Source organism: Aphis gossypii, chromosome 2, assembly GCF_020184175.1.
Source record: "Aphis gossypii isolate Hap1 chromosome 2, ASM2018417v2, whole genome shotgun sequence".
In the NCBI taxonomy this organism is placed as follows: domain Eukaryota; kingdom Metazoa; phylum Arthropoda; class Insecta; order Hemiptera; family Aphididae; genus Aphis; species Aphis gossypii.
In genome coordinates, this window is record NC_065531.1 from 23,568,090 (window position 1) to 23,592,971 (window position 24,882).

The 24,882-nt window shown below is 27.4% G+C and overlaps 4 protein-coding genes across 6 annotated transcripts; 2 read left to right on the forward strand and 2 right to left on the reverse strand.

The window, feature by feature from the left end:
* The first annotated feature begins 5,563 nt into the window (after window positions 1-5,563).
* Window positions 5,564-10,166, forward strand: LOC114130718 (vascular endothelial growth factor A-like). Its single transcript, XM_027995754.2, has 6 exons — window positions 5,564-5,854; window positions 8,771-8,891; window positions 9,086-9,270; window positions 9,351-9,455; window positions 9,534-9,715; window positions 9,890-10,166. The coding sequence occupies exons 1-6, from the start codon at window positions 5,651-5,653 to the stop codon at window positions 9,903-9,905; spliced, it is 813 nt and encodes a 270-aa protein (XP_027851555.1). The 5' UTR covers window positions 5,564-5,650; the 3' UTR covers window positions 9,906-10,166.
* Window positions 10,167-13,095: 2,929 nt separating this feature from the next.
* On the reverse strand, window positions 13,096-13,742 carry LOC114130706 (40S ribosomal protein S12). Its single transcript, XM_027995735.2, has 2 exons — window positions 13,456-13,742; window positions 13,096-13,390 (listed from the first exon to the last, which is right to left on the reverse strand). Exons 1-2 carry the CDS (start codon window positions 13,598-13,600, stop codon window positions 13,125-13,127), a joined length of 411 nt encoding a protein of 136 aa, XP_027851536.2. The 5' UTR covers window positions 13,601-13,742; the 3' UTR covers window positions 13,096-13,124.
* Window positions 13,743-13,922: 180 nt separating this feature from the next.
* Window positions 13,923-17,997, forward strand: LOC114130716 (toll-interacting protein-like). Of its 3 annotated transcripts, none has more exons than XM_027995753.2 (6): window positions 13,923-14,067; window positions 14,350-14,443; window positions 15,628-15,938; window positions 16,028-16,229; window positions 16,326-16,472; window positions 16,532-17,997. In XM_027995753.2, exons 2-6 carry the CDS (start codon window positions 14,399-14,401, stop codon window positions 16,640-16,642), a joined length of 816 nt encoding a protein of 271 aa, XP_027851554.2. In that variant the 5' UTR covers window positions 13,923-14,067; window positions 14,350-14,398; the 3' UTR covers window positions 16,643-17,997. The 3 variants fall into 3 exon arrangements, with proteins under 3 accessions (XP_027851554.2, XP_050055156.1, XP_050055155.1); XM_050199199.1 differs by having other exon boundaries at window positions 13,974-13,992; XM_050199198.1 differs by lacking the exon at window positions 13,923-14,067 and adding an exon at window positions 14,092-14,110.
* Window positions 17,998-18,493: 496 nt separating this feature from the next.
* On the reverse strand, window positions 18,494-24,226 carry LOC114130692 (protein cramped). Its single transcript, XM_027995719.2, has 14 exons — window positions 23,705-24,226; window positions 23,407-23,596; window positions 23,067-23,315; window positions 22,792-22,995; window positions 22,541-22,731; window positions 22,223-22,423; window positions 21,836-22,150; window positions 21,621-21,752; window positions 21,479-21,535; window positions 21,234-21,380; window positions 20,826-21,048; window positions 20,316-20,548; window positions 20,105-20,200; window positions 18,494-18,852 (listed from the first exon to the last, which is right to left on the reverse strand). Exons 2-14 carry the CDS (start codon window positions 23,564-23,566, stop codon window positions 18,745-18,747), a joined length of 2,316 nt encoding a protein of 771 aa, XP_027851520.1. The 5' UTR covers window positions 23,567-23,596; window positions 23,705-24,226; the 3' UTR covers window positions 18,494-18,744.
* Between the last annotated feature and the right edge of the window lie 656 nt (window positions 24,227-24,882).

Genomic DNA, 24,882 nt, shown 5'->3' on the forward strand with positions numbered 1-24,882 from the left:
GATAGCAGCAGGCAGTAGCAAACAACTTACTACTTACTAGCAACTAGCAAGCTATTATAGTTCACAATGTTCACATTAGGTACATCGTGTCATTGTGTATTTGTATTAAATTTTCTGTATTAATAAGTTACGAACAACCACAGAATATTCCTTGACCTATACAATATTTTTCATATCACGTTCAAAAATGTAAGCAAACGCCAAATCATAGACAATAATTATATTATACCTATAGGTATTATAGTTTATAATCTTTTATATTATATAGGTCTATCGTCTACTGAATGTCTGAATAAATTTATTATAAAATGAATAATTTCCATTAGGTATAAGACTACTTTCCCGGGCGAACTCATTTTTTCAATTTTTTTTATTTGAAAAGGAGTGTTTTAACGAGTTAAGAACGATGGTGCTAAAATAAATTGGCGGAAATCATTAGTTTTTAAGTTATGATGACTTATAATTATTATTTATTACTGTATATCGTATACATGTTAAATACCTCAGTAATTACTTGATTTGGAGATTTTTTACTGTTTTTAATGATTTGAATTATAAAAGTAGTACCCTAAAATGTATTTTAACCCAATGCCTACTTGAGGTAGCGTTAGGTACATAGCAAGTCGATGGATATTTTCGATTTGTGCAGAGCAGAGCGACGGCGCCGAGGAGCATAGCAACGAGTACCGAAACACGTGTAGTCACATTTTTTGCATTTGAAAAAATTAGATTGCCGGTAAAATAATTTTTAAAAAAAAGTGCAAAAATTAAATCTTTGTTCGCGGAATTGAATCCTGATCTGGTAGGCACTAGTAAATGTTAGTTACCACTAGACTACGACAATCGATTTTCGAATCATGTAATTATTGAGGTATTTAACGTATATACAATATACAGTAATAATTGTAAGTCGTCATAACTTAAAAAATAATCATTTCCGTCAATTTATTTTAGCACCATCGTTCTTAACTCGTTAAAACACCCCTTTTCAAAAAAAAAAAAAATTGAAAAAATAAGTTCGTCCGGTAAAGTAGTCTTGTTCCAATTGTCCTCAATATAGCTATATATTATACATTTATACACAGTGCTCGATTTTGGGGGGGGAGGGGGGTACGCAAGGGAATGGAGTACCCCAACTAATTTTTCAGAAATTTTAGCGTACCTCTACTTATATTTATAAGGGGAACGTACGAGACGCTGGCACGCTGCATCATTCTGCAATTGTGATAACATCATAATTTTGACAATTTATTTATTTATAATAATTTATGCAGCCATTTAAAAAGTACCTAGTTAATGGATTGTTTTTCATTTAGTATTATAACTTTTAAGTTTTGTTGTTACATTTAATAAGGTATAGCTATACTATACAATATAATATTTACAGTAATTTTTTTTTTGTAATTGATAATTTATAAATATTTTTTATATGTTTAAAGAGGGGGAAAGGGGGTGTGAAGGCATAGTCCCCCACGGCTCAGTAATGTTTAAAAAGTGATAGGGACGCTCTTTTTTTTAAAGTTTACAAAGTCCCCCTACTTTAATTTTGCCAAGTCGAGCACTGTTTATACATGTATTAATAATTAATATATACATGTATTATATTATCTACTTCAATACGTTAGAAATTTAAAATAATCTATTCATCACAATATCACATATCTTAGTCCAGCAGTAAGTTCTCAACCTGGGGTACTCGTATTCCTAGAGGGACGTGCGACATGATCTCAAGAGGTACGCGAAAAAATTATTTTTCGTTTATTTACATTCTAAATTGATACTTGGGGTAAGTGAAATAGTGGTGAGAGAGGTCTAGGAGTACGTGAATGAAAAAAGTTTGAGAACCGCTATCTTAGTTCATGGACCGTGATCCTGAATCCATAGGTCTTGGTATTTATTATTATCTATGACAGTACACAACACCATGTAGTTCACTGTGTTATGCAATGCACGATGTACCTATATATTATACCTACCAAAGTACCTAACTGGTACTTATAAAAATTAATTCTTCCGGAATATTTTCAATATTTTTAAATTTTATCAAATGTAGGTAGTACTTATGAAGTTTATTTTAGTCATAATATATTTACGTATTTATTGCAATAACCATTTTTGAAATTACCTACATTTATTTCATATTATAATTTATACATAAATTGCGCGTACAAAATTATAAATATTTATTATAGGTATTATATTTTAGACTAAAAATGTTGATCAGTACTAGTGGGGCAGCTATAAAACGAAAACAAAAAGAAATTGCGGAATCAAACGCTAAACTTCCTAAAATTACAAATTTTTTAGTTGCACAAAATATAAATAACCCGTGTAAAAATTCTGAAAATACTACAAATGAAACTACAATTACTTGTGTGAAAGAAGTAGAAATAGATATACTCTTAACATCTGATTCTCAGTCGTATATTTTAGAAAATACTGATTTAGGTAATTTTCAAGATACAATATTAACTGATGATTTGAAAAAAAAAATCCAATATCCATAGAAATCGAAGAGGTATTTCTTGGATTTTCAGAAGTGACTGATCACACAGCTGCTGGTCTGTCATCAAGAATATTGCAGTTAATAAAAAATAATAATTAATATGGATTTATCTCCTTGTCGTGGACAAGGATATAATGGGGCCAGCGTTATGAGTGGTAAACATGGTGGTATCCAAACACTTATCAGACAAAAGCAACCAAATACGTTGTATGTACATTACGCAGCACATAATCTTAACTTGAATATTAATGACATCGTTAAATGTTCAACTGAAGTTGAATTATTTTTTTCGAATCTAGAAGATATTTATTCATTTTGTGGAAATAGTATAAACAGATGGGACTTACTATCAACATTTATAGGAGAATCAATAATTACGCTTAAAAGATTAAATCCTACGCGGTGGGCTGATAGATACATGTCACTATTAGCTGTTAAACTTAGATATCTGGACAAAATGAAAGCATTAACCAAAATAAATTTAACTAGCAATAAAAAAAAAAGAACGTGATGAAGCAAATCGTATAAGAAAAAGTATGAGTACGTTTGAATTTATTTTTATTTGTGTAATCTTAAATGAAATATTATCACAACTTCACTTGACATCAAAATTATTACAATCAAAAAATATCGAATTTTTAAAAGCAGCAAATGCATTACAAAATTCTAAAAAAAAATTTGGAAAAATTTAGAAATGATTACGAAAAAGCCAAAACTGATGCTGTAAATATAGCTAATAAATGGAGTGTAAAATGTGTGAGTTCCCACTACAATTAGGTAGTCATGTTAGTTTCAATGGATATTGTAAAAGAAAAACTAGCAAAATTAAATTCAATAAAAAAATTTATTGAGTTTTTAATGAATCAACTATTAATATATTCAAGTGTTCCATATGTAATTACAAGTTTACTATTATTTTTAACGATCCCGAAACCCGTAACATCAGCAAATTCAGAGAGGTCATTTTCGAAAATGAAAATAATAAAAAATTATTTGAGATCCACACAACAACAAGAACGCCTCGGTGAATTAGCAATTTTAGCCATTGAAGCTAAAGAAGCTGAACAAATGGATATACAGGAACTTATAAGACAATTTGCTGATTTAAAGGCAAGAAAAAATCCATTTACGTCATAAATATATTTAAAATGTTGACAATGTAATTTATAAATTATTTCATGTTAATACATATTATTATGTCATTTATTTCATGTATAAGTATAATTTAATTAATTATGGTTTATTTTATGAATTATATACATTATAATGCATAATACAATTATACATTTTATATATATATATACGTGTAATTGTCTAATTTTATTCATAAAACGATTTTTAAGGGCCATAAAATAATATTGCACATGGGCTAGAATATTATAGTTACGCCACTGCTACTGGCTAGTGGTTACTAGTGACAACTGACAATAAACGATTAAATACGAACTCGCATACGGTTATATTATATAATATAATCAAAGAAAATACTTCCCATCAGAAATAAGTATGGTTCACTATTGATAATAATCCGCATGTCTTATTTTAAGAATCGGAATTACAAGTATACAAACGGTCGAACTGTCTGAGTTAACGTAGGCCACGTTGAAGTACCATATAATATAATTTAATTTAATCTGTAATTAGCCACAGCTCACAAGCATAATAATACATCTAATTAATTATAGGTGTATTTAAACTACAATTTATTAATTTAAAGTAAATAAAATTGTTTGCTTTGGAAATGAGAATATAGTTTGAATGGTCATTACCAATACTTTCATCAAATGTTAGCAGTAAAAAAAAGTTTTTGGGGGGATATATCCCCCCAATCTCCCCTTAATTACGCATTTACGCCCCTGGTAAATTGATTAATGATTTCGAGTCCGAACGAATAAAACACACTTTATTACAAGTTACAACACATGACACGCTTCAAAAAGATATACAACACATTGATAATATCACTACTACAGACGAAAATACTACCGATGTTGTCGAAGAAGTCATAGAAGATAATAGTTGTTAAATCTTAAAAGTGCGTGCTATGACGATTCGTTGCCTGGCAGAGACGCACCGTCATCTGAAGAACCTACGCAGTCGGTCGAAAGCACTCTCGAATAAAGAACAGCAACGGCTGCCGACATTTCCGATAACGAAACAAAAGGCGACGTAATGGATATGATTAGAGAATGACAAGAATATACTTATTAATATACTTATTATCGAACATTATTTTTATAAAAAGTGTGGAAAGTGAATCCAGGATTTAACTATTTTAACTGGCGTTAGCGCTTTACCCTTACAGAACCTTCAAAAGTTCATTGAATAAGTATTAGACTCCACTGTACTTGTATTTTATCATATTATATTTGAAATTTGAATTTATAATTATTTATTTTAACCTACCTACCTAACCTACCTACACTTTACGTATATATAGTAATATAATATTAATATTGACTATTCACTATTGTATTACTGTGTTATAAGATATTATAATATGTACTAACTACTAATTGGAATTAAATTAACTAAATAAAGATTATTATAATTATATTATTATTGAAAGGAAACTTCAAGGGATGGAATGGATGGATGATCCATCCCACATTTAATTTGATACCAAAATAGAAAGCAGAGCCTAACTTAGGGGGGGACTAGGGGGGCTGCAGCCCCGGGCCCCGATATTATTTGGGGCCCCGGGCCCCTCTTAATATTTAATTGTTAAAGTGGCATTTAGATAATAATTAATTTTGGGGCCCCATTAGAAAATTTGACCCGGGCTCCAAAATTCGTAAGTTAGGCTCTGATGGTAAGCTACACATACTTGAAGTGTATTGTGTAAATACTACAGTTAGGTACCTACAACCTACACCAATACGGCAACAAACCATATACTCGACAGTCGGCATATCTATACAATATACATATTACGTATACGACACACTTATTAAGATTAGGTATATTTTCAAAGAAATAATTCAATTGATATTCAAACAAATAACAATTAATTCTTATCTCTAGCTTCACTCTTAGTCATAATACTTATAATAATCCATACGATTTTATTTAGGTAACTTACCTATTTAACCTACCACGTTTGATGTAAAACTAACGCAATAACAGTGTGAAACACAATTCATAATGTACTATACATATATACTTTATTGGTTACTACTTTTGATCACAATAACGGCTACTTTCGACAAAAAATATCAGTTTAAACTGTTTAAAGATTCTTATAGTAAAAACATTCATGACATCAATGAACATGGAACCGAACGACTTTGTGATGGACGTACTATCGAGTCAAACAGTCATCAAATTAAAAATTATCCAAAACCAGAAGTAGGTAATTATTAGTTAGTTTTGTTTAGTTATTGGCTTACATGCAATAATAATTATAAAAAAAGTTGAGATGATCAATTAAAAAAATTTTATCTTAAGATTAAATTTTTATGAAATCCAAAATTTACATGTAAAATACCTAACGATTTATTATCAAAAAATGTTAGATATTTGTATTGTTAAAAATTACTAGTCGTAGAAACTTAAAACATACACCAGTGTTCAGTTGTTTAAATTGACATTTTCGGTATAAGAATTAATTTTGGGGTATAGAACTATAGAGCATAAATAAAAGATTATAAGTATAGACTAGGTATAGATGTCATCATTGGCGCAAATCTCAGGGGTGTTAAGGGTGCTTAGCACCCCCAAAATACAAATTAGCACCTCCAATTATTTTCCATTATATTCCATTATACCTAATACCTACCTGGCTACCTACTATAGTTATTAAAAGCACCCCAGGATTTAATAAGGATTTGCGCCAATGGAGGTCATTAAAATATAAACCTGCACCTTTCTCACCATCTAATAAAAAATAGATATGTATCCTAGCGGAATCGTGGAAAAAATGGCCACGGAAAAAAACCCAAACTAAAAAACACACTCCGGAAAAAAAAGCCCAAGAAAATAAAAGTGCTATCATTGTAATCTTATATTATGAAATATTTTATAAACTGAGTTGATTGTTGATTATACAATGGATTTACAATCACATAATATATTTTTAATAATAAATAATAATATTCTTTAAATAATTTTATCATATAAATATATCAGCAATATAAATTAAATTAAATGTCAAAATGCTTATCAAAGGTTGGGCAATAAAAATGAATTTTATTGACAGGGTATAATATTATTGTGTAAAATATAGATTGTATTGTTAATAATTACACACAGAAATCTTGTGTTGAATTAACAACAAAACGTGTCAATATTAAATACATTTGAGTGTAGAAATCTAGCTGAAGTAAGCTTGGTGTTGAAATACTATTAGGTATAAAAAAGTTGAACTTATTTAAGCAAAATCAACATTTATTAAGAGTTAATTAATAATAATTGATTACATTTGTCTCATTTGAGACAATAATAAAATGGTATCAAGACGATAACAATCAATAGTTAATACAACATGATTTTAAAACATAACTTATTGTTGAATTATAAGGTTAATTCAGCTACACACTGGTGTTACCTTATCAACCCAAATCACATAATTTACTTGTAATAATAGGTAATAACTTGTAGGCTATATCAATACATAAAAAAATTAAAATTAACTTAACTGTACAATAATGATAATTAACTATAAAAAGCTAAGTTAAAACAATACAAAATTTAACTGAATAAGTTATATTAATTAATAAGTTTGATTAAACAAAAATAACTAACTAGTTAAGTTAAAAAGTTAAAAAAATAATAATTTTATGTATGTATCATGTATGTATAATTTAATAAAGTATTACATTTTACTACTGTGTATGTTATTTAAAATATGTATCTATAAATGTAAATATATTATGTATAATATATTTTTTGGGCCTTTTTCCGGTGTATGTTTTTTTTTTGTTTGGGTTTTTTTCCATAGGTGTATTGTGGGTTTTTTTTTCCGTGGCCATTTTTTCCGCCTCCCATCCTAGCGACCAAGCGACCTTACCCCAATGCTAACAAATCATCTTTGTTCAGAATCGTTTTTAGTATATTATAATGATACGCTGATGCCTATAATTGCATTCAAATTTAACACACCCATTATAGTGACTTACTCTATGTTCGAGTTTCCCTCGATAGCTATACTGTTCAGCAGAGCGTTACGTACCTATTTGACCACCCTTTTTGTATTTTGTTTTCAACAATTTTTACTTTTGGAGTTGTTTATTGTTTTTTTTTTTTTTAATACCTATTAAACTTTATTTTACTATAGTTTAGAATAAAATAAGGCACAGATAAAAATCAAGATGAAAAAAGATACGCAATGAGCTCTACAATATTTTATTACACGGCGAATACGTCGCCCGCTTTCCACTTTTTTATTCAATAATACTTTTAACTTTTATGTTAACATTTAATATACATATAATTATATAAATGTATAATATATTATTATTTATAGACATAACAATTTATAAATATTAAATATTATTTAATAACATTGTGCTAGCCATTGTTATAATTTAATATAAGTACCTATTTTACAAAAAAAAATATTATATCATCAACTTTTTTTTTCAAAATTAATAAATAATCAGGATAAAATAGTGTATTGTGTAATCACTGATAATTGTAAATAGATTCCTATCAAGTCATCAAGAATTGGTCAATAATTGTTCATTCACTTCATTTTTAAGCCACGACCACACATTTAATTTAGGTACCTATATTTGTTTTTATTTCGCTACAATTTTGACAATATTATTGAGGATTTAAAACACGAGCTTCAATAGATAGGTAGCAAAATTCTAAATACAAAATACAAATAATGTATTTCGAGTGTAAACGTCTATAACATAGTAATAAATAGCCACTTGTAATGGTGAGGTATAGTGGAAGTGCAATAATATTTAAATGAAATTATTCAATTTTAAAATAGGTATTTTTCTGTTTTATAAACTAGTTTTAGAAGAAATAAATAGGTAAGAGATTTGTAGAAAAATAATGGAGATTTTAACACTAAAATAATTTGAATTGTAAAACAAATTACCAAATATAGAAAAAATAAGAACTTTATTAGTTTATAATACATCCTGAACTCAAAAAAAAAAGGAGAAAAATGTATTTACATTTTCCCTAATTGTATACAATTATTGAATTTCAGCATGAACAAAAAATAATTATACACTTAATTTTAATATATGAAAACTACCATGTGTATCTTACTGTCTTATACTAAAAATGATTGTCTTAATGTTTTAGATACCGTTGGACATTATAATGAAATTAAACCAGGTTAAAAGTGTTTCAGAACTATTTTGGAAGTTTATGCCACATGTAGATATTCATGAAGTATTAATATATGAAACTAATGATGGTCAAAGTAAGATACATTTTTAATTATGTTTTTATAGTAGAAAATAAACCTTATAATATTAGACAGGATATGACAAAATATCAATTAATGAATAAAAAATTATAATAATACATTTCAAAACAGTACAAATAGTATCTATGCATTATTTTAATATATTGAAATATAATTAATAGTATTTAATTTTATTATATAATCCAAAGATTCGACAATTATTCCAAAAGCGGCCACTTGCAACATAGAAAATCAAACAGTTAGCCTAAGAGATGATGATAATCCAAGTTTATACTATTCACCACCATGTACACGAGTGAAGCGATGTGGTGGTTGTTGTGGTAGCAGTTTGGTTTCTTGTCAACCAACCGAAGTAGAGATGCTTAATTTTGAAGAAAGTTAAAACGTTTTGAATGATAATTAAATTTTTATTTTGTATTATTCTTACTCTTTATTTAAATTTATTACTCACAGGTCACTGTTCTACAATATAATGAAACGTTCACTTTCAAAGAAAAAAGAATTATTACTGTAGAACAACATGTGAAATGTAAATGTGATTGTATCGTAAAAGAGAAAGTATGTTATGAATAACAAATAAAACTATAAAAGCAGCAAGAAGTAAAAATATTAAATACCTTTTTATTTATTCTACAGGACTGCAAGCCCTCCCAAATGTATAGTACCAGAGAATGTCGATGTGTTTGCAATAATTCAGAAGAAGAACAAAAGTGTGATGAACAAGAAAAAAAAATATGGGATTCAGACACTTGTTCATGCCAATGTATTGAAGAGCAAGAATGTACAACAGGATATAAATTTGATTATGATACATGCTGGTAGGATATATTTGTAAACCATTTAATTATACAGTTCATACTATAGCAGTATATTTAACTTCTAATTAGCCTAATATAATTTTTTTTCAATATTTAGAAAATACTATCGCACACAGTAAAATATTTTGTATAATTTACACTAAAAATTGTAATATTATGTGTTTTATTTTTCAGCTGTGAATTAGCATAGACGATGACACTGCTGTTATTAATTGTTCTTGCAATCCATATAAATACCACTTAGCCAATAATTATGAATTAAGTGAAGACTACAAACTTAACTCGTAAAAGTTATTTTAATTAATATACAAGTATAAATTATTATTACGCCTATATTATATTATACTTAATCAATAATTCTGTAAAATTAATGTATCAACTATATTGATAATATAACTAAATAATAAGTAGTTTCAATAAAACAGACATCAAGCTATTTTAAACTGTGAAATGTGGCAATTTCTTCAAGCAGAGCATTTGAAAAAAAAAATTGTATTTACCTTTATTGATTAATGTCTTTACATTTTAATTGAATCTATTAATAATTTAATTGTATACTCAACGTACCTGTTGAAGCAAATTTCAAAGTGTTGTAGGCCGAAGGATGATGTTTAAGTAATTTCAACGCAATTTGGTGAATATTAAGTGTTTTATGTTTACTAACAATAATACGGCTAAATTAATTAATAATGCAATAATGTGTAGCAATGAGATGTGAAGTGTTGCTTTTAGTTCTGTGATGCAGCGTCTAGCTAATCACTGTCAGTATGAAGACCAGCTCTCCTACACTAAAGTGCTTATTCCTAGGGAGCTATTCCCTTCTCTTTCTGTAAATACTAGTTGTTAAATACATATTATATAGTTACAATATCATATATATGTATACGTATGCATAAGTGTTCACAGCTTGATACAGTATCAATGTTTGGATTCAGTATTTATTTACATATATTATATTATAATATTATGATATGAAAACACTTTTGGTAGAAATTTGTTTTTTTTTTTGGTTTGAACCAATAACTAAAAATAAGGAGCTAGATTTTTAAGAAAAGGTTTTTATCAAAGTTCTTACTAAGGTAGCATTTCTTTATTATGACTTAATTGAATGGAAAAAAATTAAAATGCCAAATTCTGATGATAATTTTTACTCATAGTTTAGGCATACGTTAAACGGTTAAACTAATGAGTTCAAAGTGAAATTTTGTACATTTCAAACAAAAAAAAGTAAATTTAGCTAGATAAAATTAATATTTAATTTTTGACAACACAAATATTTTTAAAAATTAATCAGTTATAAGTTATATTGTAAATACTCGTTTTTAATATTATAGAAATTTAACACATTGACTGCCTTATGAATGCCGGCAGTTAATCAATAGGTATTTGTTATAAGCCAAGCATATTTTTCAATGTCTTCCAAATTTGTATATACTATATATTAGAAAAAAAATGTATCATACAAAAAAATTGTAATGATTCCAACCACGTTCCTTATTTTAGTTGTAGTGCCATAGAAAAGTTAATAATATAAAATCAAATTCATTTATAGTCACCAGCAGTCTTGTGGTATGGTAGTAATGATGAACTATGAGTGCCGGCGGCCACAAATGTATAAAATTTGAGAAATACAGAAAACACCCAGCAGTCAAAGAATTAATAAAGTATATTAAAGACATTTTATAAATATTTAAAAAATTAAATACTTCAAATTGTTAAATAAGGCTAAAAGTAATAAAAAATAAAGTAATAAGGAAGTAAGATCGGCAGCAAAGTTTAAAGAAAATAGTAATTTGCAATATGAACTATTTTGAAAATAATGTCAACTAATAAAATTAGTTAACAATAAAAGAGAACACAATTTCATAAGGCTGTAAAATAATCTTGACATTTACAATGTATTCAGTATAACATCACACAATCCAAATGCTCACTATCAATAATATCTTAGATTACATACTTATAATACGTCATTCTCAAGTGCTTTTTATTCATACTTAATACAAAGATGCTTAAATTCAGCAACACTCATTATTTCAAAAATCCACGAACTTTGTAAATATATTTTTTGACTTTTGAACAACAACATACAACTATAAATTCATATTTAAAAGCAAATTATTTCGATATACAAAAATTTAAATTCAAATGGTTTTTTAAAACTGTTGGTTGATTTATTTCAATTGTAGATTAAGTAGGAAAAATATTTCCAAAAATGTGTGTTTTTTGATTTAAGAATACAGACAATAATATATCAAAGATATACCTAGTAGTATTTTACAGGATCAAAATTATGTTTAAAATTGAAAACTCATACATTGTGCAGTTAAAATTTAACAGAACAATCTTATAATATTAAAAGTACTGATAAGTGAGATCACATATAAATATCTGTGAACAAGGATGTTAGTCTCACATGGAATTTGAAAAATAACAAAAAACCCAATTTCTCATTTTAAGGAAAAATTACCTAGGTTAAGAAAATAAAGAGAACATAACTTATGCTCAATGCCCTATAAATATTGATATTTATAAGTTACTATAAGTACAATAGACACTATTTGATTTAAAACAGCCATTTTACCCAATGCATAATTATTATACTAAGTACATTAGTCACGGCTTATTCAGGAAAATCAGATAGATTTTGTTCTTAATGTAATTATTATAGTGATCATAATTGATTATTTCCTGGGTATTTATTCTGTAGTATTCAATGGTCTAGATATGATAGTAACTACTGTATAATTTTATATGGATTTAACATTTGTATCAAGACAAAATACTGGTAATATTTTATAAAACACACTCATATTTAAATATGTTAATCATATTGTACGAAAAACACAAATGTGGTATGACATTTTATTATTTATTAAAAATTAAAAACTAGGATGACCATACATACCATTTAAACCTATTATCTCTATATTATTAAAAATATAAATATTCCATATTATTACTAAAAGATGTGCAAAAATATAAATATTTTTGATGAGTTATTATAGAAACCCAAATTAGTAGCTATTACTTACAAGTTGTCAACAATAAGCATAAGAATGTCCTATATTGCTATATTAATCAAGGTAAATAATATTAACAACATATAACAGACTAAAATGATCACCAAGATAACATTAAAAATATACTCATCACTAAAATGTAATAGATATGAGCCCAAACTAGTAAGTCATACTTCATTTTAAACATAAATATGGTCACCCTAGAATAGAATAAATTTAATCAAATTATAAAGAAATAAAATTACTAATTTGAATAAAATGTATGTTATGTGATCTTGTGTACATGGTATAAGGCGATCAGTGTCATGTTGGTATTTTCTCGGTTATCAGATGCAAAGAAAAACACAAGTTTAACAATTAAATTAAAAAGATTTGGTTTTATTGATCTACGCAAAATTCTTTTTCTTCAAAATCTCTAACAAAGTGTCCAATTCTTGTGTGTCATCACCGAAATGTTTGACAACCACGCATGAACATCCTACCACTTTCCTGGCTTGACCGTTGTTGTCGTACTTACACAGACCGCTCCATTCCCCTAAAGTTTTGTTGCTGTCTACCTCTATCAGAGGAGTACTGTTCTCGGCACACAATCCAGTCACTAATTTTTTATACATGGCTTCTTCGCAGTTGTTGGCCAACACGCACAGTACTCCTGTACACAAAATCAAAAACATAAAATGTACAATAAAATATGTAAAATGGATAGTTAAAATTTACCAAGTTTCTTCTCCAGAGCTTTGGTACCCTCGTGTATTCCGTGTAAAAGGCTGCCGTTAACTTGGGCATTTTTTAACACTTCTTTCAAAAGGTTGTACATTTCTCCGTGTTCACCAACCTCTACGGCATCTTCAACGTCGGACATTGTGGACTAGTGTATAGATACAGCAATAAATTTAATAAAAAATTAGCAAATACTTGCTAAATTAGTTGAACTAAACAAGAGAATTTCTTGAAAAGAAATAATTAAAGTGAACACGTTTTCGAGAAGGAGAGAGAAACCGATTGATATTGTTGAGGTTAAGTTGTTTGCTTTCTGTTTATTTCGGCAATCAGTGCATGCAACTAACTCTTGTTAGCACGGTAATTTCATCAAATCATATTTTATTATCTATTGCACAGCTTTCGTAGAAAAGCTGATGATATCACATTAAAATTTAGAATATAATAAATAAAATATATTATTATTATTTATTAATTATTTATCATTTTATCATTTATCATAGAACAATATATTATTTTGAATAATATTATGAGGTACCTATAATAAATAATTATTAAAATTTATAATTATCTTTTCTGCATCATGATTGGGTAGTGATCATAGAAAAGGTATTTAAATGTTTTCGCGTGATAGCGTTTGTAATTATTATAGGTATTTACTATTTAGGTGACTAATATAATATTTAATATACTTCTACTGTATTACTGTAATACTATATAGTATATGTATATATATATATATATATACCATATTTTTTTAGCCGCAACTAACACAAATACGCAATTGTGAATTAAGTGTCGACAAAAACAAATAGAAGGATATTATACAAACATCAAATGAACATATGTGTACATTTTTATTTCATTAGTGTTTTTTTTTTAAATTTTTAGCAATTTAACAAATTAATACGTGTCCGTGTTGTGTAACAAATTTTAAACCATGGAATCCGTAACTACAAGGGTGAACGATGAGAGACGAAAAATGGTAATTTAACATCCAATACCTAATTCAATATATTAATCAACATTTTTATGACTTATTACTATTAACAATTAGCATTAGCTACTTTCAAATATTGTACTGTTTGATATTTTACTTATGACTTTTAGCTAATTTTAGCTCATTATTCTATGTATTGTATTCATTCAACCTTTCCATTATTGTATATTTTCATACCTATTAATTCAAGTTATTTCAAAATTTTGAACTCAATATTTATAATTACTTAATATGTAGTAATATTAATGGTTAGTGGTTATCTATATAGTTTTAAAATTCTGAAGAAATAAAAATCAATAATCCAAATGAAAATAAAAATAAAGTTCGTTTGTACTCTTAATTTTATCCAGGTGTATGACGGAATTCTGAATTTAAATTTTTTGTGATATTTTGTATATCCTTCTATATGTCCAATATTAATAATTATTAATGTCTATTTTAAATTATTCATAGAATTCCTTTTAAATGAACAAACTTGGTCTGTGCGTTATAATATAAATGCCTGTAAAAATATATTTTATTAAATATTATACATAATAAAACTATTTTTATGTATTATATTAATTATACATAGTGTTATCTAAAAATATATTATGACTTATTACCGATTTATAACTATATAAAAGTAGGGATTGAAATCAATACTGGTGTATGATATTGAACGTCTTTTTTTTTTACATCATTATTTATTAGTTTACCAACTTTTATATGATAATACAGTTACAGTGTACAATATTATTTTGTATTTTCTTATTAACTAATGCATTATTAAATGTTATTTTTTCTTAGCTTCTATTAACGGATATAAACTAAATGTCTTTAAAACTGAAACAAATTATGAGGATATGAATTTTGTCCTGTTTTTTTAATGTAACAGTAACAAAGTCACTGTTTACCTGTATCTTCTATCTCAAATTTCATTTTTATGGTCATTGGCACTGCAGATTACATTAATCTAAATATTTAATTTATGTTATTAATAGTTTTAATCTAGGTTTTAATTATATGAATTGCTTTATGAACCGAAAGGAAAGATAATAGTTATGTAGGTTTGAAAAAATATGTTCTCTTTTATATTTGTCTGTATAATTAATAAACTTAGCCAATTATAACTTATGTCTTGACAAATTAATATTAAATTTAAATTTAAAATATAATTACATTTGCAGGTATATGTTGGTGATTTACCTAATGACTTTTTACGGCTAGATGTAGCTCCTGTAGATGATTCTACTAATAGATTACAACAAGAGGCTGCTGACCAACAAGCTGCTATGGCTCTACAACAATCATTGTCTTGTATGCAAGATCGTGATAGAAATAGATTAAATATTACAATTGTACAAGCACGGCTAGTCAAAAACTATGGTTTAACCAGAATGGATCCATATGTACGACTTAGAGTTGGGCATTGTGTATATGAAACTCAAACAGATCCTAATGGCGGTAAAACACCTAAATGGCATAAAACTGTTCAAACGTAATTCAAGTTTTAGTGCTGAATAATTAAAGAAAAATAAAATATGTAGATTTTTAGTATATTATTATTAAAGAACTGTATATTTTTAGACTTCCACAAGAAGGTGTTAATCATATTAATGTAGAAATATTTGATGAATGTTCTTTTAAAATGGATGAACTTATTGCTTGGACAACAATACCAATTCCTAATCAAATTTATAAGGGGGTTACAATAGAACAGTGGTACAATCTTACTGGTAAACAAGGGCCAAATAATGAAGGAACTATCAATATAATTATAAGTTATGGGGTAAGTATTTTTTTTTTATGAAAATTATAATTCTGTACCAAATATATTTTTGTTTTGAAGATAATATATTAATTATATTTTCTTGTTGAATTTAAGACTCCACCTAGTTTGGGCTTAACAAGTTCAGTTATGATGTTACCACAAATGCCAAAATTCAACAATTCGAGTGCCAGTTTAACTCCTATTTATATTCAACCTTCAGCACCACAAGTGCCAACTCTTAGTGCAGAAGACTTAAAACAAGTAAATTATTCATAAAATTAAAAAAAAAATTAATATTTAATATTATTTTTCTTTCATAGATTCAAGACATGTTCCCAAATATGGATAAAGAAACAGTGAAGACTGTTTTTGAAGCCAACAATGGCAACAAAGATCTTACTGTTAATTCCTTACTCCAATTGGTCGATTAAATGTTTGTTAAACAATTAAGATTTTACATAATAATTATATATGAGTGCCATTTTAGCAATTTGGCAGCATTATTAAAAGGTATCAGATAATTACCTATAATGGGTACTAAACCCTAATTCATTTTCACTTGCTTTAATTAATAAATCTAATGTAAACAATTATTTAGTCAATTTGTCCTTAATTCATTTATGTGTTAACTGAAATCCCATAAACATATATAACACACTAGTTATTTATCTATTAGTAGTTTATATTTATATTATATGTATTAATTAGATTGTTTTTCAACTATTTATTAATAATACTAATCTTTTATCATTTTATTTTGTTCTGTTATTGTTATTTAAAATTATTTATGTTGTGTACATGTTTATATTTTTCAAAATAACAGATTAAATAATTTTATTAAATTTATTAATACTTACACATTCCTAATTTTTAAATAAAAAAATTTGTGTATTTGATATAATAAAATAGAAATATTGTTTTCATCTTAACTATTACATAGCCATATAGGTATTATCAATTTATATTAATTATACAAATATTTAAAAGATAATTACTTACCTACATAACTCTGTTTTTGTATAATTAGAAAATAGATATTTAGTTTTCAAATTATCACATTCTGTATTTTTTAATATAATGATATAATAAATTTAAAAAGTAATGTTACTTTACTCTTAATATTTAAGAGTAAGATATTTTTATAAAATATATGTATTTGAATTTTTAGATATTTATAGTACAAGTACACTAAATAAATGAAATAATACATAAAAATATTTCCAATGATTCTAGTTTTATTCCTTTATCAAACTATGAAAATAAAAATTTAGAAAGCTATCATTAAAATATACCTCAAGATAAATAGAATTTTAAATGTTATTCATAAGTGTAAACATTTTAAAAATTATTACATAAATAACATATTTTTTTATTTTTATTATATTTCACATTTTCACTCAATATGTAAACAATTTAATTATTACAAGTATCAGTGATGATTTATATTAAGCAGTTAATAGTATTAAGTAAAGAAAACATTAATTTAATTCGAATTAAATTAAAATAAATTTCCTTTTTTTTTATAAAATGTTATAGAGATAAATTTGATACTAACATCTAATTCTTCCGGGTTTTAAAATTATCAAAAAATTTAAATACATTGTTTTCTTTATTATTTTTTTAATTTGTGCAGCATTTTTTATAATTTATTTTTTTGCTTTTTAGAAGTGAATTAATATCATTATGCACCAAAATATGCTTTGTAATATTTTTTATGAAAAATTAATTTCTATATTATATTATAACGTTTTATATGAATATATGTTTTATTTTACTTTAAATATAACTGTTATTTGAGTACTATACAATCTAAAGAATAATTATGTCTAATTTGTCTTTTGCCTTGTTGTTAAAATGTGTTTTTTTTTTTTTATTGAACTTAAGCCCGGCGACTAAGGCCATTAGCTGTTGTAGGGGTTATGAACTGTGGTAGGGGTAAGGTTTGGTTGGATAGGTTGTGTTTTTACGGTTGGTACGGTCGGTTTAGGAACACGTGTATGTGTGGCAAGGTTTTTGCGCACTACGTACCCAGGTGGTCACCCATCCGAGTACTAGTGGCAGCGGCCATTGCTTACTCTTAACCACATGAGTGATTAATTTCAGCCACTGCACCGCTCCAAGCCACTAAAATATGTTTGTTACCCATCTATTTCGCTAAACTTTTTTATTAATTATTATTGAAACTAATTGGAGATTATCATTATAGTACTGATTAGGTAGAATTTAAAATAACATTTAAATTCTCTAACTTTAAATTAAAAATATTATAAAATTTGTTTAAATATTATATTACAAAGAACTCGACTTTATTTTGTAACATATAGTAAGTTAAAAAAATATTAACAACATTATTTAGTTGTATAACATAAAGATATTAAATAATATAAATAAAACAATAAACATTCATATTTTATATTGTACATAACGTCAAAAAAAAAAAAAATGTAATATTATATTAAATAACAAAAGATTGTTTAATATTAAATTATAATTCAATAAATATATATATAATAGTTAAAAATAATAATGAAAGTTACTGGCAGTTGTTATTGCTTGCAGCTACTTGTGCTGCTAAATCTGCAAATTTAGCCGTGTAATCCACACTGTTCTCACTCATAAGACACTGAAATTGGGCTTCCACCTATTACCAAAAATATAACAATTAACTTAGGTAAATAAAAATATTTATGTTTTCCTGTTTATTGTATTAGTTTAAAAACAGATCTAATGAGAAGGTAAAAAAAAAGATTCCTCCTGGCCTGACTGGATTTTTTGGATTAAATAAAATATCCATACAAAAAAAAATATCATTAAATTTACTATATTATTATACCTAGGTCATGATGGTTAGGGCAATTTTTGTGTTGATTATTTTTACATCTAATATTTAAAAAAATGTTTATTAAGATAATATAAATTTGAGATAATGATTTATTTCGACATCTGGTGGTGTAAAGTTGGCATTATGAAGAGGAAAAAATGTAAATACTAAATAAACATATTATGGTAAATAAAAAACTAAAATTTTAAACATCTATAAATAGTTCAATAAGATCTAAACAATTAGATAAAATATAATTATTTATGGTTGCCTATTCGTTTTTAAATTTCAACAAAATAACAAAATCAGTTTTATCAACAAATTATTAGGCATAAATATTCTTTTCTTTAAAATACTGAGAATTGGTTACTCTAAATCTTCTTAAAATACCAACAAAAAACAAGTGTTCTTATTATTCCAAAAGGTGATAAAATATTATTTATGACATAAAAATAAACTATTCATACCCCTACTGGTTGTCAAACAGCAAGGTATGTAACTTAACTGATCATATTGTTTATAATATAATATTTGGGTTTCTAACCTAACTTCTCCTAAGGTATTTACTATTCTGGAAATAAATTGCAAACACCTATGTGATATATCCTTATATCAGTTATCAAATAACATTGTTTTTATCAACCATATAAATAACAAGAATGTGCATCATAAATATTCATTAAAAAATTGCACCGCTGGGTAATGATTTATATTGGTTGACTACCAACTGGTAGACAATCAAACTAAGCTTTCATAAACCTTTATGAATTCAAAACAAGACCGCAAAAGCATTTATATTATTTATATCCTCTCAATGCTAACTTTTTGAAGAGTTTCATCAATAACAAATTAAAAATAAAACACTACTGTTTAGTAGATATATATAATATATTTATCTCAGTATCACAAATCCACTTTTTAATACAAATTTAATACTAAATTAAAGTGTTACAGACCATAAGAATAAACTAGTTTTATTTATCATTATCATTATTAATTACTGTATTGTGTGAAAATATTCATGAAGTAGAGTAGAACTTAAAATAACTTTTAATATTAGTATTATACTTACATCATTTGAAATAACTTTTTGAGTATCATTTCTAGCTGTTTCAGCCATTTGTTCTTTATCTAGATGACCTAAGAAACTACTTAATGAAAAGTCCATCTGAAATTAAAAACTTTATTTAGATGATGAAAACTAAATGACCTAAGTCATAATTATCTAAAATTATGTTGAATGACATATTAGTCATATTTTAAACAATTAAAGTTTGACATACATCTGGATTTAGCCATTGATTGCTATCGTCCTTCAAAAGTCTAGAAGGACTAGTGGATGGTGTTGTTAAGCTAATAGATGTTGTTGGATTACTACAGTTTGATAAGAGACCAGAAAAATTTGGAGCTGAATATTCATTCATGGACGGCAACGCTATGTCCATTAATCTGTTTATAGTCGATGATGTGATACTTACATCATCTGGAATATCTTCATCTGGGGGTTTCCACTCTTCTAAAAGAAAATTAATATTATAATAAATACGAATTAGGCTTAAGGTAATATTTTAAAATTAAGTACAAAATCTCTTATTTTACAAATACAATTTTCAACATGTATAGGTTTACAACAGTTTGATAAATTTAAAATAATACACAATTAAGGGAAGTGTTTAATTCTTAATTGATGAAAAATTGAGAAAGTTTATAATTTATACTCCAAAATTATTAACTTAATATTATAATTTTACTTTTTTAAACTAATTTTAAATAAAAGAAACTATTATACTAACTTTTTGGAGAAAGTGATGTTTGATCTACATGGTTAATATCACATTGCTTGTCATCCAATAACTGATTTTGTTCAGAACTAATTGCTGGTACAATAGGTCTAAAGTTAGATGTTTGCACAATGGTTAAACTGGTCTTTGGTTGGAGTGGCAGAAGTTTTTGAACAATACCAACATGTTTATTACTGGGTCGACCTGTTCGATTACAATACCTAGGTTGTAATTTCTGAAAATAAAAGTTCAAGTGTTTATCATTAATTACACATAGTGTCTTACGTTAGATAGATCACTAGGTATAACTGTATAAGAAATGATACAAATTTTTTCTATAACTAATAGTAAAGTTAATAATTTTAAAATTAAAATTATTAATTGAAATTCAAAACTGAAATTTTACATAAAAAACCTTACATCAAGTTGAGCTTTGAATGAACCAGTCGAATGTAAAGGTTTTGGCTGCAACGGTCGTCTAAATACTGATGATGGGTGAACCATTACTTTGCAACCACTGACTAATGAGTAAGCACCACGTTGATTTTGATCCACCTCTGTTTTAATCTAAAATTGTAAATACAAGCACATTTTATCCGTTAATACTATTTAATACTTTTACTAATTAGCATGATTTGGTTCATTGGTTAGTTATTAAAATATACCTCTGTCTGTCTTGGCAAGCTATGTGGTTTATTGTTTACAGATCCGCATGAACAGCCCTGCAAGTTTCACATAACATTAAGCTTATATTCAGTGAATAATAAAATAAAGATTCAATGTTAAAATTTAAGAATCTAGACATACTTTAGAAGAAGTTAAATTATACTGAGCAATAGAAATGAGTTTATTGAGCGATTGGGATAGTCTATTTTGACTGGTAGCTTCAACACAATCTTCAAACCAATACTCTAGTTGAATTTTAGATTCACTACCACACTAAAAAGAAAAAAAGTTTTATTTAAATGAAAAATAAAGAATATATTATTATATTCATTCAAATTCTAATAAAATAATATTACTATGAGATAAAGTTCCCCTATTTTAATAGCTTCAACATTGGCCAATGTCCACCCCTGCTTAACTCTAGCAATAAATTCTTCTTTCTTCTCTTTTTCTTGGTCATGTGATGAAATAACTGGATCATTTTTGGGAGGACTTGCCATTAGAATATCCAAGTTTTTTTCTCCATCATAACTCATATCTGTTATCGGGCATGCTGTAGATGAACATGGGGTTGAACTATTTTCTTGACTCCCAGATGATCCAGATGCAGAATTAACTGTTTCTGTACGTACCCGTTTAACATATGGTTTTTGGACTTTAGTTGAAGGAAACTTTAAACAAAAAATATATATTTTTTAAAATATACAAAAGAAAATAATATTGTAAAATAATTGTAATGTTACCTTTTGAAGAATTGATTCTACAGATTCTTTAGAAATTCCATGAGTGTTTCTATGAGCTAATAAACTAACATTTGTATTTTCAATATCACTAAAATTTACACTAATAGGAGTAATATTAACACCAGTTGCTGGCGCAACTCTTAGAATTCTTTTGGATTCTTGATCAACTTCTAGTGATTTAACTCTGTGTATTTGTTCACGCTAGTAATATGATGTTTAAGGACATTTAATTTAGAACTTATACAGATAAAATAAATATAATACTTAGTACATCATAAAAAATCAAAGTTAAAAATAAACTAAATGGTAAAAGGATACAAGTTTTCGATTTTCAGTTTGCCATCTATTTTCTAAAAATGATAAAAGCATAGATAAAGGTTTCTGTAACTCAACTGTTGCTCTAATACGAGGGTTCATCGCAAGTGATTGCACTAAAGACCATGTATCCATATCTCGAGGCCTTAATTCAACACTAACTTTTCCTGGTAGTTTTAAGTCTCCAATAGTATCTGGAAAAATGTGAATTGCATTAGAACAAATTATAGAAACAGAAAAAAAATACATTATACCTTCAAGACAGTTGAGCTTCCTCAAAGCTCTACAATGTGGTGTTTTAACTTTCCACAATTTTCCTTTACTCCTGACTTTAGTCGAACCATGATAAATCATTTCATACAATTTTGACCAATTTTTATCATTACAAAATCCAATTCTTCGTTTAAGTTCACCATAATTAATCAATCCGTAAAGCTCTTGCACTACTTTTTGCATTTCTACAATAATACAGTAATATGAATAATTAATTTTAAACAAATAAATTGCTATAAATATTATAACTTATTACCTTTGGGAAATTCAATATATTTGCAAATTTTGTGCCATGTCCGATAATAAAAATGCCTCAATTGTTCTTTACTTTTAATAGCCTGTTCACAAGATCCTTTACGCTTAGCTCGATTCACCATAAACCATTGAATGGATTCGAAATCTTTACCAAATTCATTTAAGCCTTCAAAAAAAGAATTAGTATCCTCGGCTGACCAAAGTTCGCGTCTAATTTTTGAAGACTTGAAAACTGGAGCATCATTTGAGTCTATAACAGATATGTGATTTGTACAAAATATAAATCATATGTATGCAAGGCTAGGATGTAGATACTATGATATGGTACAAACACTACAAACCTAATTTGTTGCAATTGGGTCCGGGTGAAGTAGACGCTGGCGTCATACGTAGTTTTTTGGACACTCTAGCACTAGTCCTTAACAGCACACCCTTTTCGGATACTACTGTTGGAGCATCAGGCTCCAGATGGCAATCTTCCAGTTTAATCTTCTCGTCCATGTTACTGCAGTGGGATTAACGACGACAAACCTACAACAACGAAAAACTTACAAGGACGATGTTTTGACCCAATTATGACGCAATTGAAAACATAAAATGAAAATTGAAAATAAAAAATAACCAGTACTCGGCACTTACCTGGGACAACGATCGTCTTAGTAGCTGCCCAACCAACACCGCAGTTCATGTCCAAAACTCAATGAAGTCGTCGGACTGGCTCAGAACTTTAGGTCGCGCGGGGCCAATTAGCGCCATTGTGGAAATCCTCCAGGGACAACGTATACAATCCGGGAACCCCGGACGTTTGGGGTCGTTGTTATTTATTTGACATAAGCAGCACCATGGCTAATTTTCAGGCAACAGCGACAAAATGGAAAACATAATGGTAATAACGGTAGAAATCGGACGTATAAGTCTTAAGGCTCGGCCTTTGGGTGTTATAATATTCAGTAGTCACTGCTACTCACTTGTACGCGCAGAAAATGATAAACAGAAAAATCTAATCAAAGTATCAAACGGACACACAACAACAAACATGGCGTTAATGTACTGTTATCATTGCAACGGTGCTTCGATAGTTCGGTGGTAGCGTGCAAAGAAGGGGAAGAAAATTATAATAATAATCGTCGGCACTTGGTACGATACTGCGGTAGTGCGGTGACCGAAAAGCGTTCGCGGAGAGCACGACGAGTATTCTGTATTTCTGTGAAACATGGCAAGTGACAACAGAAGCAATATATCATTATGGTAGTCGACCAAGGCGCATAATTTTTATTATACACACATACGCCTCAGATACTCGGATGACGACCGAGGTGTAAATTTAAAATATTGTTGCAATATATGGTATAGGTAGGTATTCTAAAGTTATTGGTGTCCAAATATGTTTTTAAGGATGACGTGTGAATCGAAAACATACTGGCAATACCCACGTATGATTTTGTAGTGGTCCACTGCTGCAGAATTGGGTCAACTTTTAGAGCGTTCCGCCGCAAAGTTCACTCGGTATTCAGCTACAACACCCATAAATCATAATACAACATAATAAATTAGAATTTTTCAGCGAACCATACTTGCAACAAGTCACATATATGATATATCTATCTAATATTATACATATATTATGTATTATATTATAGTATATATTTATACTTATTATAGGTACTTGAATAAGTATATATCTATCTTACTTTTATAACTATATACTATAGTACCGTTTGTACTCCTATAATCCTATACTACGATGGTGTATGCAAGAAGAAATATTTTTCCGCCAGTGATTCATACATTTTTAGATGTATCCTGTAACAACTATA

What these genes read in the sequence shown, in the direction of transcription:
- LOC114130718 (XM_027995754.2), top strand. Translation starts at nt 5,651, where the DNA reads ATGTACTATACATATATACTTTATTGGTTACTACTTTTGATCACAATA. An exon ending in AAAATTATCCAAAACCAGAA is followed by an intron (nt 5,855 to 8,770) that starts GTAGGTAATTAT and finishes TTAATGTTTTAG; the next exon opens with ATACCGTTGGACATTATAAT. An exon ending in TGAAACTAATGATGGTCAAA is followed by an intron (nt 8,892 to 9,085) that starts GTAAGATACATT and finishes TATAATCCAAAG; the next exon opens with ATTCGACAATTATTCCAAAA.
- LOC114130706 (XM_027995735.2), bottom strand. Translation starts at nt 13,600, where the DNA reads ATGTCCGACGTTGAAGATGCCGTAGAGGTTGGTGAACACGGAGAAATG. An exon ending in AGCTCTGGAGAAGAAACTTG is followed by an intron (nt 13,391 to 13,455) that starts GTAAATTTTAAC and finishes TTTTGTGTACAG; the next exon opens with GAGTACTGTGCGTGTTGGCC.
- LOC114130716 (XM_027995753.2), top strand. Translation starts at nt 14,399, where the DNA reads ATGGAATCCGTAACTACAAGGGTGAACGATGAGAGACGAAAAATG. An exon ending in ATATAATTATAAGTTATGGG is followed by an intron (nt 16,230 to 16,325) that starts GTAAGTATTTTT and finishes GTTGAATTTAAG; the next exon opens with ACTCCACCTAGTTTGGGCTT. An exon ending in GTGCAGAAGACTTAAAACAA is followed by an intron (nt 16,473 to 16,531) that starts GTAAATTATTCA and finishes TTTCTTTCATAG; the next exon opens with ATTCAAGACATGTTCCCAAA.
- LOC114130692 (XM_027995719.2), bottom strand. Translation starts at nt 23,566, where the DNA reads ATGGACGAGAAGATTAAACTGGAAGATTGCCATCTGGAGCCTGATGCT. An exon ending in CATTCAAAGCTCAACTTGAT is followed by an intron (nt 21,049 to 21,233) that starts GTAAGGTTTTTT and finishes TTTTATTTTCAG; the next exon opens with AAATTACAACCTAGGTATTG. An exon ending in AACATCACTTTCTCCAAAAA is followed by an intron (nt 20,549 to 20,825) that starts GTTAGTATAATA and finishes ATTTTCTTTTAG; the next exon opens with AAGAGTGGAAACCCCCAGAT.